The 16,995-nt window shown below is 41.9% G+C and overlaps 1 protein-coding gene across 2 annotated transcripts; it reads right to left on the bottom strand.

The window, feature by feature from the left end:
* Window positions 1-3,754: 3,754 nt before the first annotated feature.
* Window positions 3,755-16,256, bottom strand: LOC116934378 (5'-3' exoribonuclease 2 homolog). 2 transcript variants are annotated; one of them, XM_032941925.2, is made up of 20 exons: window positions 16,007-16,256; window positions 15,800-15,930; window positions 15,627-15,738; window positions 15,397-15,570; window positions 15,013-15,334; window positions 14,624-14,937; window positions 14,434-14,552; window positions 14,151-14,364; window positions 13,809-14,084; window positions 13,641-13,748; window positions 13,486-13,575; window positions 13,247-13,403; window positions 12,994-13,183; window positions 12,874-12,930; window positions 12,733-12,804; window positions 12,539-12,667; window positions 12,313-12,455; window positions 5,616-5,784; window positions 4,326-4,479; window positions 3,755-3,987 (listed from the first exon to the last, which is right to left on the bottom strand). In XM_032941925.2, the coding sequence occupies exons 1-20, from the start codon at window positions 16,079-16,081 to the stop codon at window positions 3,922-3,924; spliced, it is 3,072 nt and encodes a 1,023-aa protein (XP_032797816.2). In that variant the 5' UTR covers window positions 16,082-16,256; the 3' UTR covers window positions 3,755-3,921. The 2 variants fall into 2 exon arrangements, with proteins under 2 accessions (XP_032797816.2, XP_032797822.2); XM_032941931.2 differs by having other exon boundaries at window positions 4,326-4,455.
* Window positions 16,257-16,995: the final 739 nt, after the last annotated feature.

The following is a 16,995-nucleotide window of genomic DNA, read 5'->3' as shown; positions in this document are numbered from 1 at the left end:
TTCTCGAGCAATCCGGCAGCATTTCTACTTAGCTGTCTAAACAGATTAGCGAGGGCTGAACTGCTGTCGACTTAAACACGCTCGATCCGCTGTGTCTATATAAAAGACGCCCACCCTCTTCTCGTTTAAAACCTTCATCTATTCTTCGCATTTAGCCTTTCTATTTCATTTTGTGTGTGCCTGTTTTCGGACCATCTATAAGCTTTTCTCCAATCCTTCGCAAGTCGTTGTAGTTTTCATTCGAAACCAAAGTCATACACAATCAAATTTGCCATTTTTGAAACACTAATCAAGCTCCAATCCTCGATTACCGTCTAGAAAATCATGCGTCGGAAGACGTTTGGAAAGGCGAATGAAACTCTGATGGATGTATATAGTAGGCCATTCAAAGTGAAATGTATTCTCCTTTTGCTGTTGTTTACTTGCTGATGGAGGAGACAGTGTGTGTTGACACAGTCAACATCTACGTCGCTCTCGTTTCCTACCCCATATCCGACCCCACACCTCCCACACAGCGCCGAAAATGTTGTTTTCTTTACATTGGCATTGGATTTTTTTTTTTATTTTCTCGGTCTTTTGTGTCTTCACCCCGTGAGAATTACGATTGAAAAATCATCCCGAACGAAAAATACGAGCCAGATGGCCTTCCCGTCGCTTATTGTTCGATGTAGACCAAGTTGTGCCTGTACTAATTTCCCCAACTCTACACCGTAGCGTGAGGCTCCCTACACCCACAGTTGCAATCACAAGAGGGCTTCAAAAGTATTTACAATTTCAATATCATCGTCGACGATGTATAGACTTTCCACCCACTTGATATCGTCCCGGAAAAAGAAAAGAAAAGGCGTTAAGGGCCATCGATGCAGCAAGTATGTCGATCAAATTCAGGGAGATTAAGTTATGGTAAGTAAATATACAGTAACGAAAATAATCGGCAGGATTGCGGCCGGCAGATGGGGAGACAAGCATGTACACCAACGGTTTCGCCGGTGCAGTTGCCAATTTCGATTTTTTTGTGCCCGTTCAAGTGGCCACTCGAAGGATTCGAGGAGAAAGACACAGAATGCGAGAGATCTGACTGGCTGGCAGACCTACTAACCCATGGGATACGCATACGTTTCGTCCTACCCTGTATCTAACAGCTTTTTTTTTTGTCCGTTCTTTTTTTTTTTGTGTTGCTTTCTATCAAATATATACACTCCTCCCCTATACGCTTCTCTGTTGAAGAGAGCTCTTCTGAACTCAGCCGACTCGATTGAACACAATAGAGAACATTTTGCCACTCGATCATTTAAAACTTGATTGGACCATGGACGAAGACGAAGAACCCGCAGCATCTGCGGCATCGTAAACAGGGCGTCGGGATCCCTAGGATCCGCCCTTTGATAGAGATCGACGTTCGAAGAAGCTGAATTCGTCAGTCGCCAGATCAAAGTAAAAGAGGAAGATTTTTTATTTTTTCGAAAAGAAAAGTGGATAGAGTAAGAAAGAAAGAAAAATTCCCATAATGCCTCATTTCATCGGCAAGTGCACTCGAATATAGCCCTTAGGCAAGGAGAACTCTTCTATCTATTCATCTCTTATTCACATATTTGTGCAAGTCCATGTACAAGTACCAGCAGCATCTGGGCGTATGAAGTCCTTAAAATGTATATACTCAGCCTCGAGCTGGCGAGTGTGTCGCGCAACAACAGGACATGTGTGTGTACAACTAAATCGATGTCAAAAGCAAAAGAAAGAGATGAAATTAGGACACGAAGAGACAGGAGCCGAGAGATAGTGCCCCTACCTGGCCGAGGGTCGTTCAGCACGCTCGCTTATCATCGTTATTGTACCCATTCGGAGGCGAACGGGATTGGTAGGAGCGCGTGCGTTTTCTGCACAGTTGACAAGACACAGTTAACGAACACTAGACACCCGCGCGTGCGGATTTCATCTCAGCCTCTACTTATCTTTTCTCCTTTTATTTTTCATTTCTTTTTTTTTTTTAGCTTTTGATTTATTATCCATTAAAAACAAAACAAAAATGTTTACTCGTCAAATTCTTCAGGAAAAAAACTAAGAGTCGTCGCTATTATTTTTAAAATATTTGATAAAAGCTGAAATACGTTTGATTTCGATGCGTGTCAGCTTTAACGCTACTCTCGATTTCGAGGACGCCATTAGTCGACTACTTGACTCGGCAGTAGGGCGGTGACGTAATTGGAAACTGGATGATTGTCGGTATCTGCGATTTCAACTCAAAATAGTTGCGCAGTGTCATCTGCGACGCGTGTCTTTCGATAATAGGCCTAGACACAAATTGTAAGAGGAGGCCAAAAATGTCAATGTGTGGAAGGCAAAGATCCGACGCGATGATAGTCTTTCGTTTTAAAGCGCCTACACAGACCAGGGGGGTGTGTGGCGAGATGTCATCCAAGATCTTATCTTATTGAATCTTCTGTACGCTGGCCACGGCGATTCTTTGAAAATGAAGAAGATTCGGGGGGTAAAAAAAAAAAGAAGTGCGTCAGCAAGCCTGATATCTCTTATGGCGGAGGAGGAGGGGGACGTATGTGGCTTCCCACGTTGGTTGGCTACTGTACAAACAGATGCGACCATTCGATAAAAACTTTTCTTTACGTTTCAAGAGGTGAAGGGAGACTCTTTTCTTCTTTATTTCATTCGTATTCTTTTTATTTTCATTTTATTTTTTTTTCAAATGGCGATGGATGAAAAACTTTTCCTGGAATTCCCGCGGCACCAAAAAATCGTGCAGCTAATCATCTCGGTTCTCATGGACTTCCAAGTCACCCTCTTCTCTCCCCATCACAACAAATTCTATTTTCTTTGGCGGATGGACTGCGAAATCTATTTTTCTACCAGACTGGACACTACAAGATAAACTCTTCACCCTCGCTACAGATGAGGGGGAAAAGAAGAAAAAAAAAAGATCTTATATACGGCCCTTGTATAGTGTGTATAAAATACACACACACACATCCCGTTTAGTACACACTCACATACAGTAAATATATATACATGTATATTGTACAGGGTGGGAGATCGTTCTCCAATGATTATATCCGCTGCCATGGTTTCTTTCAACAGTCAGCCATCCGACGGCCTATAACTTGACGCTATGCGTCCCTTCTTGTTCCATCAAATGTTTAATTACGTTGTACGTCTACATATAGGGCCGCCCCGCTGCGAGATGTCGGGGGGGATTTCGCCGCTGCCCTACAATGTTTATTTGGTGGAAAAAATTGCTAGACAACTAGCATATCCTTCTGCGTATAACCATCGATATTGATGTATAAAGAGACTGTGTATTGACGTAATCACAAAAGGGAACAAAAAGAAAAAAAAAAAGGTGGCTTTTTTAAATCAATTTTTCAAACTTGCCTTTATGTTGTTTCCGTTTTTCCAAGAGCTCCGTCCCCACTCTACATCGCAATTTTTTTTTCATAAATTGTAAGCGGCACAATATCAAATCGACGATTCAGTCGAGCGAATCGGAAATCTTCACGTGATTCAACGCGTTTCACAGTCTACACAGTACACAGTCGTGATAGATATCGCACTTGAATTGAGTGCGAAGGGGAAAGAAATTCAACTAACATCGTTTCTTTATTCGAATTAACCCAAACAGCCACCACGACTTTGGCTGTTGACACGGGACTACTGTTGACGCAAGACACGGGAACAGCTAAAGAATATGAAAACATGGGGGGGGAGGAGAACGGATAATTCAATCAACATTAATCCGATCAACGACGAGTATGAAAATTAAGTGTATGTTATTACGCAGAATTTTAACATTACATCAAATTTAAATTGTGTCACTGTCATTGCGTTAAGTCATTTCCCTTTTTTTTTTTTTATTTGGTTTTTATTCAATGAAATTCAAACGACGTGATGAAGTTAGTTTTAACCTTTGTTTTAAAATCTTTTCCCCTGGTAACCGGAAGTGTAGTAACCGTATCCAGTTGATGGCGGAGCGTTCCCCTGGTTTCAGCGCATTACAAAAAAAGGAAAAAAATAAAAATAAAAAGATCATGATTAGAAAGAGTTGGACAGAAGAGACTCTCGAAACATGGAGCGAAAAAAAAAAAATCATGACAATCTACGCGCGTATCCTGTCACTCACCCATTTGCAAACAAAGTGCAGTTCACAAGGTATGATAACGACGTTTAAAAAAGAAAAAGTGAAACACGTACGTGACAATCAACGAACATTATTTCTAGTACGTGTGATGGGGTTCGACAAACACTATCTACCGTCCGTCGTGTTGTAAACAAGAGGAAGACGGCACAAAGAAAGTGAAACAAAAATTTGCATTTACCCGAGGTGGAGGTGGAGGACCAGGAGGTCGTTGTGGAGGTCCCTGCTGGAAGCCGCCGCGCGGACGGGGACCGTAATTATTACCGATGCCTCCGCCGCGGACGTTACTCGTTGCAGGTGGACCACTGAATCTGGCGACGGAAACGGAAGGAAATCTTGCAAATTAACAAAAAAAATGGAAAAACGTAATCGGAAATGTTCTAAATAAATAAAAAAATACAACATTCGAAAAGAGGAGGAAAGGCTTTCACGCGTGTCTTTGATTACGTTTGAGATAGCAAATAGCCAAAGAAGAGGAAAGTATTTTTTTTTTAGTGTAAAGGATGGACGGAAGGGGAAGAAGGACACGGTTGATGAAAAATACAGAACTTCCCGTGATCTGGATCGGATGCGGGTTCGTCAACGCATCAGTTCCCAAGCGTCCGCTCGATCGATTTTGTCCAACAAAAATAAACTCAACTTCCCATTTCAATTAAATTTTTATAATTGGTCATTGCTCGACGCTAATTTTTGATTCAAGGGAAATGCACACACCACCAGTCACAGAAAGAAAAACGCAAAAACTAACTCGGGTGACAAACGACGGCATTTTTTTTTCTTCCAGCGATTAAATAAAAAATAAAACAAAGTAGAACGTGACTTATCATCAGAACAGCTTTTCCTCCCCCGCTGCGCAACGTGTCGCCCATCTTTTTTTTTTTTTACCCCCTTTTTTTGGCTTTTATGTTTTCTCTTTGACTCCCCCTCCCCCCATCAAATCATTTTGTCCTGTTTCTCTGGCACTACCTTAGACGCATTGTAAATGTCGCTGTCAAACTGTGGGAAGTTTTTGTGTCGGTACCCTGTCTCAATCGCCCCCCCCCGCAAGCCCATTAGCTCTGTGATTATTGTATACAACACACAATCATAAAGGGAGGCGCGGTTTGAATTAATTGAAAGATGCAGAAAATCACGTTCATTACAACGAGGGGACAACAGAAACCTTTGTCATTCCTCAATTTTTTTTTTTAACCCTCCACCGACTGGAATGATGATGCCGGGCGCATCGACACGTGCACACAACCATCTCGTTTGCAATATATATAAAAAAAAACACACACGGACACAACACAAAAAAAAAGTAGTTCTTTGGTACTACTGAATTACAACATCTAATCTTTTGACAAGATTTTCCGTCGGGGGGAGGGTTCTCTTCTTACAAACAAGATTAAAAGTGAGCACATCTCTGCCCTTCTCTTTGCGATGCGAGATAATCGAAAATATATTGGACAAAAGGATGACAATGGCCTACCTGTTTGGTTGATCGTAGCCGTATCCGCCGCGTCCGTGATGCTGCTGTTGTCTATGGTAGTCGCTGGGGGGAGGATAGGCTGCGCCTCCTCCACCGCCTCCTCCACCCCAACTCGATCGACCTTGATCGTTTGATCGATTCCAATCATCGTGCCCACCTCGACCTCGTCCTGAATAATCGACATGAAAAGAGTCAAAAATGAGGAATAAAGAATTCGTCAGACGAGCCGATGCGACGAGTTCATATGGCCTAGGCCGTTTCCAATGACTAATCATTGGCTCGCGTATCCATCGTCGAAAACAAACACCGTCACGAATTGAGATCACCCAAACGTATCAGTTTTTTTTTTGATAGATTGGAAAAGGACGGACGGACGGACGGACGAGAAATGAAAATGAAGTTCTCGTTTTCAGAGGGGAAAAAAAAAAGAGCCGCCATTACATCGAATCAAATGGCGAAAGGAATTTGTCGATTGACTTAAATATATACGGAAGATGAGAAGGAGGTAGAAGAGCTCAACAGTAGTGGAACAAAAAAAAAAAGGGCATTAGTAGGGCAGAGTGGGTCCTATGCGTAATACGGATGTGACCCGATGTAATAATCGCGGAGCTGACGACGCATGGGCAAACGCGATTTCAAGAGGGAACCAGAAGCAAAAACTGTCATCATAGCACAGACAAAAGAGAAAAGGAAAAGGATGAAGGCCAACTCAAGAAGTGAAACTCTTGAACAAAAGAACGAATACAAATTGAAATCAACAAGACAAAACAAAATTTTTAGAGAAAGAAACAAAAAAACAAAATTTAAAAACTGACACTTCAAGAGATTCTTATTACAGAAGAAAACAATGATTACTATTTTTCTAATTTGAATGCAGCGGGATAAGAGAAGGACAAGTTGTTCCCGATCACGGAGGATAACCCAAAATGAGAGGTTGTAGAAAAAAAAAAGAAGCTAGGAAATGTGCAAGAAAAGCAGTGATCATCCGATTGAGAGCTGATAGAGTATTTACCAACAATTCTTTCACTCTCTCTCTCTCTCTCTCATTCGTTCTTTATTTCTCCCCCTTTTCTTCTTTTAATGCTGTTGTTAAACGTCTGACAGGCACGCGTGGAATGTGACGACAAATAGGTAAAGAAGAGGTTAGAGCCACGCGAAGAAGAGGAAGATATACAAATAGAATCAACAAAAGAGCCACACGAGAATATCTCCCTTCTGTTCTCTCACCCCATCGTTTTTTTTTTCTTCTTCCTACGTCCAACACTCGGACCCAAAAACGGAAGGGAAAATCTTAAGAAAACGAAGAAGAAGCAAGTCCTATTATGCTAACGATTCAACAGGGAAGAACAGCTGTTGGAAAAAAAAAAAAAAGATATTTCACTGCGGTTCAGCTGACCGATACGTTTTATTTTCCCTACTATATTTTTTTTTGTGCTGTGGTATCAGACATTATTCGATGAATATAAAGCGATAGAGGAATGATGAAAAGGGCCCCTAAAAAAATATATATATACAACAAGACGCGCGAAGGAGGGGCGAAGAGTGCGGGATAAATAACAACACACACAGCAAAGGTGGAAATAGGAAAGAAAAGGTTCCTCGTCAACACAACAAGCGAACAAGAGGGCACGATCGAAGGGGAAGAGAAGGAAGAAGAGAGACAGCGTTTACTCAGGTGACTTGCGCTACTACTTGAAGCAAGCAGCAGCTCTACCAGTGGAATTCGCTACTGGGCGGGGTACACACACTGGCCAGGGCATTCCTTAAAAAAAAAAAAAAAAACTTCTCCGGTCGAACTGGCCCATTGTTGGCCATCAAAACTAGCCCTTCCTCTTTTCTTATGACCCCCTCGCCACTCAATTCTTTTCTAGACGGGAAAGACAACACACTCAAGACATCAGCGCACAAAAGAAACGAAAAGTCTTCAATAACCAACCAACATATTTGGAGATCCCAAGGTACAGCCTATACACCACTATCACACACACACATATTCAAATTTCTTTATTTCGCTATTGACGATGACCTCATACATTCCCCCACAGTAGCCAACCCCCCCGGTTTTTTATTTTTTGCTTTCCCACCCTCATTACCACACACTTCTTGGGCCCCCACTCGTAAACGCAATTCCCCCACATTCGAATTCCCCCCTTTTTTACATAATGTAAAATTCCTTTATATGCAGTGCAGTGGGCTAGATTTTCATTCGAAACCAGTCAAACGATCATTCCTGCGCAACTCGATGGCGATACATATCGAATCACTACAACTGCAAGTTATTAGACTGCGAAAATCTATCACAGTCGACAAGTTTCACGATTTCTCTCAACATCATCGTTCCCAGTTTTTTGTTTTCCCGCAGTTCCCAGACGAAAGATTTCCCAGGATTTCATGGGGCTCAGTCTTTAACGCATCATTCGAAAATTTCGCTCCCATCATCAAAGTAAACATGAATTTTCATCTTTTTTTTTTTCTTTCTTCTTTTACCGAACATTCACAGACAGGTCATCATCCCTTTCCATATCCTCACCGTAAAAAAAAAAAAAATCCCATTGAGTGAAATGGAGGGGGTGAGAAAAAAAACCTCGCCCTCTTTCGATCTTTCTGTTTTTGTCAAGACCTCGCAAGCAAAGATAACGAGTGGTTGAGTAAACAAATTGGCAATGTTGAAAAGGGGAGAAAAAAATGGTCCTCGAACTGTCCTTCAGCGAGTGCATAACACAAGAGCATACACACACAACCCATCACCTGACACCTTCCTCTTCTTTTTCTTGTGCACTGGTGCCCCCCCCCCTACCGATCAATAGGTTCTTACTAACAAGAAAGTGGACTTAACTGTACTACAAAAAAAAAAATAAAAAATAAATGTCAGTGTGTGTACCAACAAGAGGAACTGTGGTAATTGTTGTCAGTTTTGAGCCCACACCCATGTATGTACCCAGGCAGGTTTCTGGCGCAAAAGCAACTTCAGGTTACAGGTTCATCGAGAGTGACCTCCACGGTGTGGATAATACAGTTAGCTCAAGACACTTCTAACAGTTGCAACCAAACAATTCCCGAGAACTGAGTGTGGACGACGAGAAGGGAGGAAAAAACATTCAATATTTCTCGTTATTCTATTCTTTCTCACATCCTCGACTAGAGAGGCCTCTGTACGACGACGTCTTTTGTCCCTCCCGACACATCAGAAGGACGTAGGGAAAAAGAAGATTTAAATGGTCATGGCATCAAGAAAAAAAAACAAAAATTACAGTACAATATATATATTTTCTTATCCCATTGCTATGCATAACATAAGATATCCTCCCTAGTCATAAGCGCATACAGAGAAAGACTGAGAGGGGGGTTCCGGCCATGGATAATTCGTCTCCGTCATCACAACTGTTCGTTCTTTTTCCCTCTCCCGACCCACGAACAGTAAACTTGTCAGTTTGTGTGCGCCCTTTATACATTTACAAGTATGCGATCCGAATGACGTCTAAAAAAACCGCCAACGCACAAGTTTAAGACCGTTCGCGCAGCTGGGACGCAGTATGGACGTGACAAGTTCCGTGACAACTGGAGTGTTGTACGAACAGGGCCGACTCATTCAGCAATCATCATCGAAAAGGGCGAGAATATGGTCGCAACACGATGACAAGTCACTCAACATCACCCAAAAAAATACGAGAAAAATAAACAGATAAATAAAAAATGCGTCGACACTTTACTTTAGGAACTACTTCAAACACGCGGCCCAAACTTCAAACAACGGTGACGACGAACGCAGTCGTATTTTTCTTAACGTAAGAAAAGAAATAAAATAAATGCAATTGTGTTCGCCCTAACATGACAAATAAAAAAAAACGGACGGAATTCGTTAAAATGATGAAAGCAAGGGATGATGGGAATAAGAAAGAAAACAGAAAACAAGTTTGTGACAAGCTACGCAAGAAAATTCAACAAGCCGAAAATCAACCAAGTCAACACTTAACTCGGGGGTACAACAAATTTCTCCAAAACCAATCGCACTGGAAAATTATTATTATTTTTTTAAATATTAAAATACCCGTAATCGAGTAAAGGCTTCAATTAGCGATGTGTGTGCCTCTCACGAAACACTATCAAGCTGATTGGGGGTGGCGTTCGTGAACAAGATGGTGATTGATAAAACTGCATTCGAGCACTGTCAATGGAATAGATAATCCCGAGTGCATTTTAAGGATTGAAAAAGAGACAATCGATGAATGATTAAAAAGCCGAGATAGTCGAGAGGCAGCCGAGAGAATATCTCGGCAAATGAGACGACTGGCTGGCAGGGAAAAAATCAAAATGAACGAAACTCGCCCCTTCTATCTTCTGTGTCTCTTCGTCTAGTTGGCGGACTACGAAAAAGAAAGAATCGACGTCATATATAAAAAGAAGGAAGGCACGAGTGGATGCTGGAGTGGCGAGTGCTTTCGACAAACGATGTGCGCGACGTGCTCCCGTTGCCCGGGTAACGTGCGGGAGATGGGCAGAGAGGAAGATAAAGGCCACCTGAATTACTCCCTTTCTCAAGAGGACTTGGCTGCTTCTGGGGGTCTTGTGTGCGTGTGAGCGCGCTCCTCGAGAAAAGAAAAAAAAAGGAGGGTAGTAGTAGTAGTAGCAGCAGCAGCAGCTTCGTCGTCACATATATATACCAGCCTCCATCTCCTAGAAGAGGAGCTGCTCGTCGTTGGCTTCAAGAAGCGAAACGTGACGCTTTCTTTAGTTCCCTCAACCGTACACAATTGCTGCTGCTGCTGCTACTACTCCTCCCGAGTCTGTCTGTCTGTCTCTGTTTTTTTTTTTAGAGACACGCACACAGAAATGCGCTGAAAAAAAAAAAAAATCTTATCGGTCGCCTTTGTTGGGCATAGTGTACATAACCGATTCCTCTTTTCTTTGGCCTTACGCCTTGTTCCGTGTTGACACATACACACGAATGCAACCAACAGTCTAAAGAGCCTTGAAAAATGAAACTTTGATTTCCTTCTCCAATTCCTCTCGACCAGGTAGTACAGTTTATCCAAGTGAATTATCATATTTTTTTTCTCATTTTAAAAAAATCAGCTTTTCATGACTACACGTCGAGAACAGCATTGCGGTCGTGCTGTTCACGATTTGAGGTGAAATGAAACGTCAGAAACGTCTGGTGTACATGTTAAAAAAGAAAAAAACGCAAACTGATTTGATAAACACGCGCATTTAAAAACCCGTTTGCTCGTCGTTCATGTACAAGTGACGTGTGTGTGGTAGTAACTTGGCAAACGACACAACAATCAGTGCCAATCACGCAGTTTTCAAAGCTCCTGCGATTAAATACTATCGAGCTAAATGGGGCGTTGCGCATCATAATAGAGAAGCGCATCCTCGCCGCCTCTACACAACGGCGGAGGAAGAAGAAAAAAAAGGAGGGGAGGTGGTAAAGGGAGTCGCGTGCACAATAGACGAATTATCTCTCTCCCTCCAACGCAAATGGATAGCCGAATGACTTGGATGACAAAACCCAACACCAAAACATCGATTGCATTTTTTTTTTCCTTTGCCCTTTCTACATATGGCAGAGAGAGAAAGAGAAATAAAAAAATAGCCAACTAGATCAAAAACCGTGCAAGTCTCCCGAAATACGAATTGAATATTATTATTTTTTAAAATGATGTTGAAGATGAACGTGCTTGATAGCCCCAACATTCACAAATCGAGATTGTTCTCTATTTGGACTATCTAACTTGCTGCGTCATGCCCATTTCCCTTCGCCACAACATCAAACAGTTAGTCCACACGCAGCAGTAAAAGTCCCTACCCAACTATCGTCACATCCTTTATAAAAACAACATTCCCTTCACGTTTGTTCCTTCTCTTGGACGCTATTCTTTCGTTTGAAATATCTCAGTTATAGAACGTAGAGAAAACCCCACTGTCCTAGTCGAACGCTCTTTGATGAGTGTTCTATGGGAATGGACCAATCCGTGATTTGTCAGATCTCAAAGAAAAACAACCAGCCCGCATTCCATGGTGATTCTTCGATTCTTGTCCACCTTTTCTCAAGCGCTATGAATAGCGCTAGCTATCTCGATTGACGACATTTTGAAGAAGAAGAAAAAATTGAAAAAGAAAAGAGTTTGAAAAGGAAAAAAAAAAAAAAAAGGGTTGGATGAAGATGTGTTATGACTTCTGACAGGTTAAAAGGGAGGGGTGACAGTTTACCTTTCGATCATCGAGTCTTGAATAGAATCAAGGTACGGTTTTAGAAAAACCAATGAACACGAGTTTGACCAAAAACATGAAGGCCACGACAAAAGAATGAAGAAAAAAAAAAAAATCAGCACATCTCAAACTACGATGACCTTAAGTGGGCATACTTTACTAGGTAACTCTGCCTCCCCTTTCCAGACCTTAACTCGTAAAAAGGTTGAGAAAAGTAAAACTTTACAAAAATTCTTCGGAATGCATGGGACCTACAGCAAACACCAATTTGAGGGGTGTTGCACGCCCATGTAGTTAGCCACAATCTCTCAGAAATTCACCCTCCCCCCTCTGTGCAACGAATCTCACAATCCTTCGCAGATGTTCCGACAACCTATATGTCAACTACGCTCCACCTATGAGCCAATTACCCACACGATGATTTGCAAATTGTTCTTAACCAGACGAAGAAGTAAAAACGCGTAGAAGATAAAAATGCTTATTTTACCTCCGCGATGGTCTCCCCGTGACATCTGGTGCTGATCCGGAGAATCAAAATACGCTGCTGCTGAAGCCATAGGTCCTCCCATCGGACGAGGTCCTCTTGGTGGAAATGGTGAAGGAGTATAGGGTCTTGGTCGACTGTGATGTCTATTTCAAACACAATAAACTTTGACACTCAGAAAACGTTCCTGTTTTAGAACCTCAAAGGAGAGGTCAATGTGAAAACTTACCCTAACATTCGATGACCAGCCGTATGGAGACTTCCTCTTTGGGTTGAGCGTGACATTCCAACTTGCGGTCTCCAAGGTCCATTGCTTGATTCTTCAAAATCTTGCGGCTTCAGCGACGGAGCAGGAGCTCTGTTACAGAAAAAAGGGAATTAATTGGAACCATTTTTTCATAACATTTCTGAATTGTTACTCACTGGGCACCAGGTAAGCGACATGCAGGATATTTGAAGTCACTATCCTCTGGCATTGGGTCGCGGTAATCTAAGCTATTTTCAAGAGCCAAGAATAATATGTCAGTAATTTCCACACACGCAAAAATCGAGAACGAAATTTACCAAACGACATGGCAATCATAGATGGGCTCCAATCCTCGTACTGGAGATTCAAGAGACCTGCGAATAAATTTAAAGAATTAGTTAAATGCAGAATTTTGTTTTAATTCAACAACAACTTACTCTCCCGCTCCGACACATTTATCTGAAACAAGAACTGTGCCCGAAATGCCGTCGAAATACGACGGCTCCATCTGATACATTTGCAACTCTTCTCCAGAAGAAGTCTCGCTAGCAAGACCTCGCAAAAAGTCGTAGCCCTTGTGGTGTTTCCCTACGAAGAATTGGTTCTCCCCTAGGCAATTCCTCCGCTCTGTAAGCAAGCAAAGAGTTACGACAAACCACAAAACAAAAAAAAATAGTTTACACGACTCACTTTCGTCTTCCGTCAGTTCATTAAAAAGAGATTTAACAGCTTTCTTAAGTCGTTTTTCATCAACGAACGGAAGAAGAGCTACACCTTGCCAGGCGAATTTCTTTCCATTTAAATCGATTTTGAAGTCTTCCGGATAAAAATCGATGATTGGCGATTCCTGAAAATTGATGACACGATGGAAAGGAGGTTATGTGATGATGACGTCTGTTGTATAACCTAAAATTGATAAAGTGACTTACGGGGTCGACCATCAGTTCTGCCCAAGGCCGAGGAACATGCGAACGACTAGCAGCAGGGAAGACACCCATCAGCTGTTCTAGCGGGCGAAACTGCAATAATTTGTTATTAGTAAATATCCGAAAAGCACGATTCAAAAATATGATCCCTGTCCTACCGGTTTTGTTCCTTTTTTGAAAACTGTTTTCACTGACGATATGTCCTGGAAGTCAGAAGCAAATGGAGCATAATGGTAGGGGAAGTACCACTTCCACGATGGTACACCCTAAAGAGGAGAAATTATATGTCAAGACATTCTCTTGTTAGCTTGAAAGACTTGAATTACTTGATAATAGTACTGGAGTACCCAGCAGAGGCCTCTGACGTACTCCAGAGCTACTTTTGAACGGAATTCTTCATCAGTCGGCGACACAGCAAACTTGCTCTCGTAGTATCTGTCTTTGAAACCATCTTCCCACAGGCGCACTTCGTCGTGGCTAAAATCGTCCTCGTCGTCATCCTCTCTTTTGCGTTTGATTCCACCTCCTTGACCATTAACCAAATTAGAGGCACCTGTTTTTTGTACAATTTCCACCTTTTCTACGACTTCAACGTCTTCCGTCTAATAAGATTTGAAATAAAGATTTAAAAAACAAAGCTTAAAAATATAAGATTATCAGGTAGCTACCGATGAACGTAACATTGCTCTCAACTCGATGGCAGCTTGTGTGTTTTGCACTTGATTTCGGCGACCTTGAAGAATTTCTTGGTGAGCATTGGTGATACTGGGATTGTTGAATTCTCTGCCAACTGGACGGGGAGCAAACTGGCCTTGAGGCAAAAATGCTGGACGACTTCCTCCACCCCCGCCAAATCTCCTGTTTTTGTTTCTCATACGCTGTCTGTAAAATGAATGTTTGCCAATTAAAATAACTTTGATTTTTCGCCTATGTTAGCTTTATATGCCATACCTAAAAGAAAGTTCATCCTGTTGACGCTTTTTAAATATTTCATCTTCAGCACGGCCGAGCTGTGCGAGGATAACTTGAACCCGCTCCAAGTTAACAAAACCACTATCTGTTACCCATCCCTGTGATACAAATAAACAAATTCATCTCTTGAGCGAAACAGAGTATTTTTTTTTAAATAAGAGGATCTTACCTTGGTCTTGTACACGCAATCCTTGTATAGCGTAACCAGCCGATCAATAGCACCTTCGCGGATCTCTAATGATGGAAGATGAGGTAAAAAGTCATTGCCGACGAAGAAGCACATGAAGACCCAATCGTCAATGGCTCGCTCTAGATCGTACTCGAACGGCAAGTTTGGCATACTCAGCTCCCTTTCCAAATATTCCCGAAGGACGTAGAGGCGAACGAAAATGTAATTCTGTTCTGCCGCTATGTTTGGACCTATTTCATCGTGTTCTCCAGATTTTTCGCGCTCAGCTCCTTGGCAATCATTCAAGTCGTGTCCTTGATGATATTTAAATTTTAAAACCTTACTTTGAAATTCAATGCGTGAAAGAGAATTTGAAAAATGAAAAATACCTAATTGATTACAGATTTCACATGGTCTAGGTTTGTTTGGCTTGAATTCTTCCCGAATGATTGTGAAACTAGCTTCATGTGTCGCTAGACCCAACATTATCAGATCGGCATCGGCACCACATAACACATGCCTCGTATTTGGATCATGACTGGGCTGTGCTCGCTGTCTTCTGATGTAGTCCATGATTTTGTGCTCCCCTTCGCCAGGTACGTTTGCGTCCGAGAGAATCACGGAAATATTTTTCCATCCTGGGTCATTGCGTAGCCTATCATGGACGTAATAATGGAGGCATGCTGACAGTCGATGCATGAAGGGTGTGCCCTATAAGACCGACAACTGAACTGTAACCTCAGAAAATTAATACCAAGTAAATCGAATATTACCGGTGTAATACAATTGCTGTCGAAATGCTCCCCTTTGTCTTTTTCTGAAGGAACGTATGCACCTCTTGCCTGAAGACTTTCGCGAACGTTAGCTATAGTTAGTACCTTCTCCGCAATTTCTTTGGAAGCTCTGAAACGGCGGGAACGTTGTTGGTTCATCTTAGCTCGGGGCGCCTAAGCAACAAAATTGATCAAAACATTCTTTCAGTTGTTTGAAAAGCTAGACTTACAACTCCATCAATTGCCATGTATAGCAACTTTCTTGGCCGTACAATGGAAAACATTCTGTCGATGCAATCAAAAATGGCAACCATCATCTCGTCCTCATTCTTGGGAGCTGGTCTGCAAGTAATAGGTGAATAAATTGAACAACAGTGTGCTTAAGAAAAGCCAATGAATTTACCTGTCTTCAGGATGCGTGCAAGGATGGATAATGCCATTCATGTCAAGGTAGAGATTATCAAATTCAACACCATTTGGGTTTGGCTTTGAAGAATCAATTGGCAATCGTGTTCCATCTTGCGTCGTTCTTACCTACCAGAATCGATATTTTGACACACTATTAATATGCGTTGGTATGTATTGTTAGAAAACAGTGAACGGTGTTTACCTTGTCTTCGATGCAATCGCAAATAACAGAAGGATATTTCTGTGTCAGCCATCTAAAAAAAGCTGGAACTCCCATACTGGCTAAATGCTATGATATAAGATATCGCGTCCAATAACAGGAGCCGCAACAAGTTACAACTGTCAACCGAATAGTTCAACTAGGTTAAAACAAAACCGCGTCAACCCTACGTTTAACTCCTAGCACGTTGTAAGGCTATTCTTTCCTTACTTAGTTTCCGGCCAGAAGCAGACGCTATGCAAACGACTACGAGCTTTACATTAAGCCTATTCTAACCACGGGTTAGAAGCTCTTCGTTTCCAAAATTTCCAAAATCGAAATTCGAAACTCGATAGAAAAAAGTATTGTTTTTGTGTGTGTGTCTGCTGCAACTGCAAGACTAATGAATTTACTGCTGTCGTAAACAACAGCATCTTGGCAACGCCTATTTTTGAATTGTCAAGTAACCGCTTCCTCATCGATATATCATCATACCGCCCTCGAAAAAAGACAACAGCGGAAAAACTACGATGACGAAAATAGAGGCTATTCTTCTTTAGTGGGAAAAAAAACCTATAAATAAACAACCCAATCTATGTTCATAACAAATGTTGCATATTCCTCACGTGTATGCCAGTTCAACGAACGAGCTTGCTGTGGGGTTCGACATCGTCTAGTATGCCAACATAGTTGGTGAACTTGACAGAAAGCACGAGTGCATTTGCAACGGAAATCCATGAAAACACACACGCAATTTTAATGAGCAACCCTTTCTGGTCAGGAAAATGTCTCCTGTCTTTTGTTGTCTCGTCCCATCTCACGACAATCTATTGCTCAAGGGGGCTTAGATGTCGCGCAGAAGCCGGTATTGATTTATCGACAGAACCATCTTTGCTGATCACGCAGACACACAATTGGCCACTACGATTCGCCTTAGGCATATCGTTTATGCTGGGGAAAAAAGAAGACAACAAAACGGAACGACCATGACG

This window comes from Daphnia magna, linkage group LG1 (genome assembly GCF_020631705.1).
Source record: "Daphnia magna isolate NIES linkage group LG1, ASM2063170v1.1, whole genome shotgun sequence".
In the NCBI taxonomy this organism is placed as follows: Eukaryota; Metazoa; Arthropoda; class Branchiopoda; order Diplostraca; family Daphniidae; genus Daphnia; species Daphnia magna.
The sequence above is the reverse complement of the archived record's forward strand: the minus strand, read 5'-3'. Positions and strand labels throughout refer to the sequence as shown.

Excerpts from the sequence above, each read along its gene's own strand:
- LOC116934378 (XM_032941925.2), bottom strand. The coding sequence starts at position 16,081 with ATGGGAGTTCCAGCTTTTTTTAGATGGCTGACACAGAAATATCCTTCT. Across the intron at positions 14,085-14,150 it reads GAGCAATGTTACGTTCATCG|ACGGAAGACGTTGAAGTCGT; the intron begins GTAGCTACCTGA and ends AAATCTTATTAG. Across the intron at positions 12,931-12,993 it reads AAATGTGTCGGAGCGGGAGA|GTCTCTTGAATCTCCAGTAC; the intron begins GTAAGTTGTTGT and ends ATTTATTCGCAG.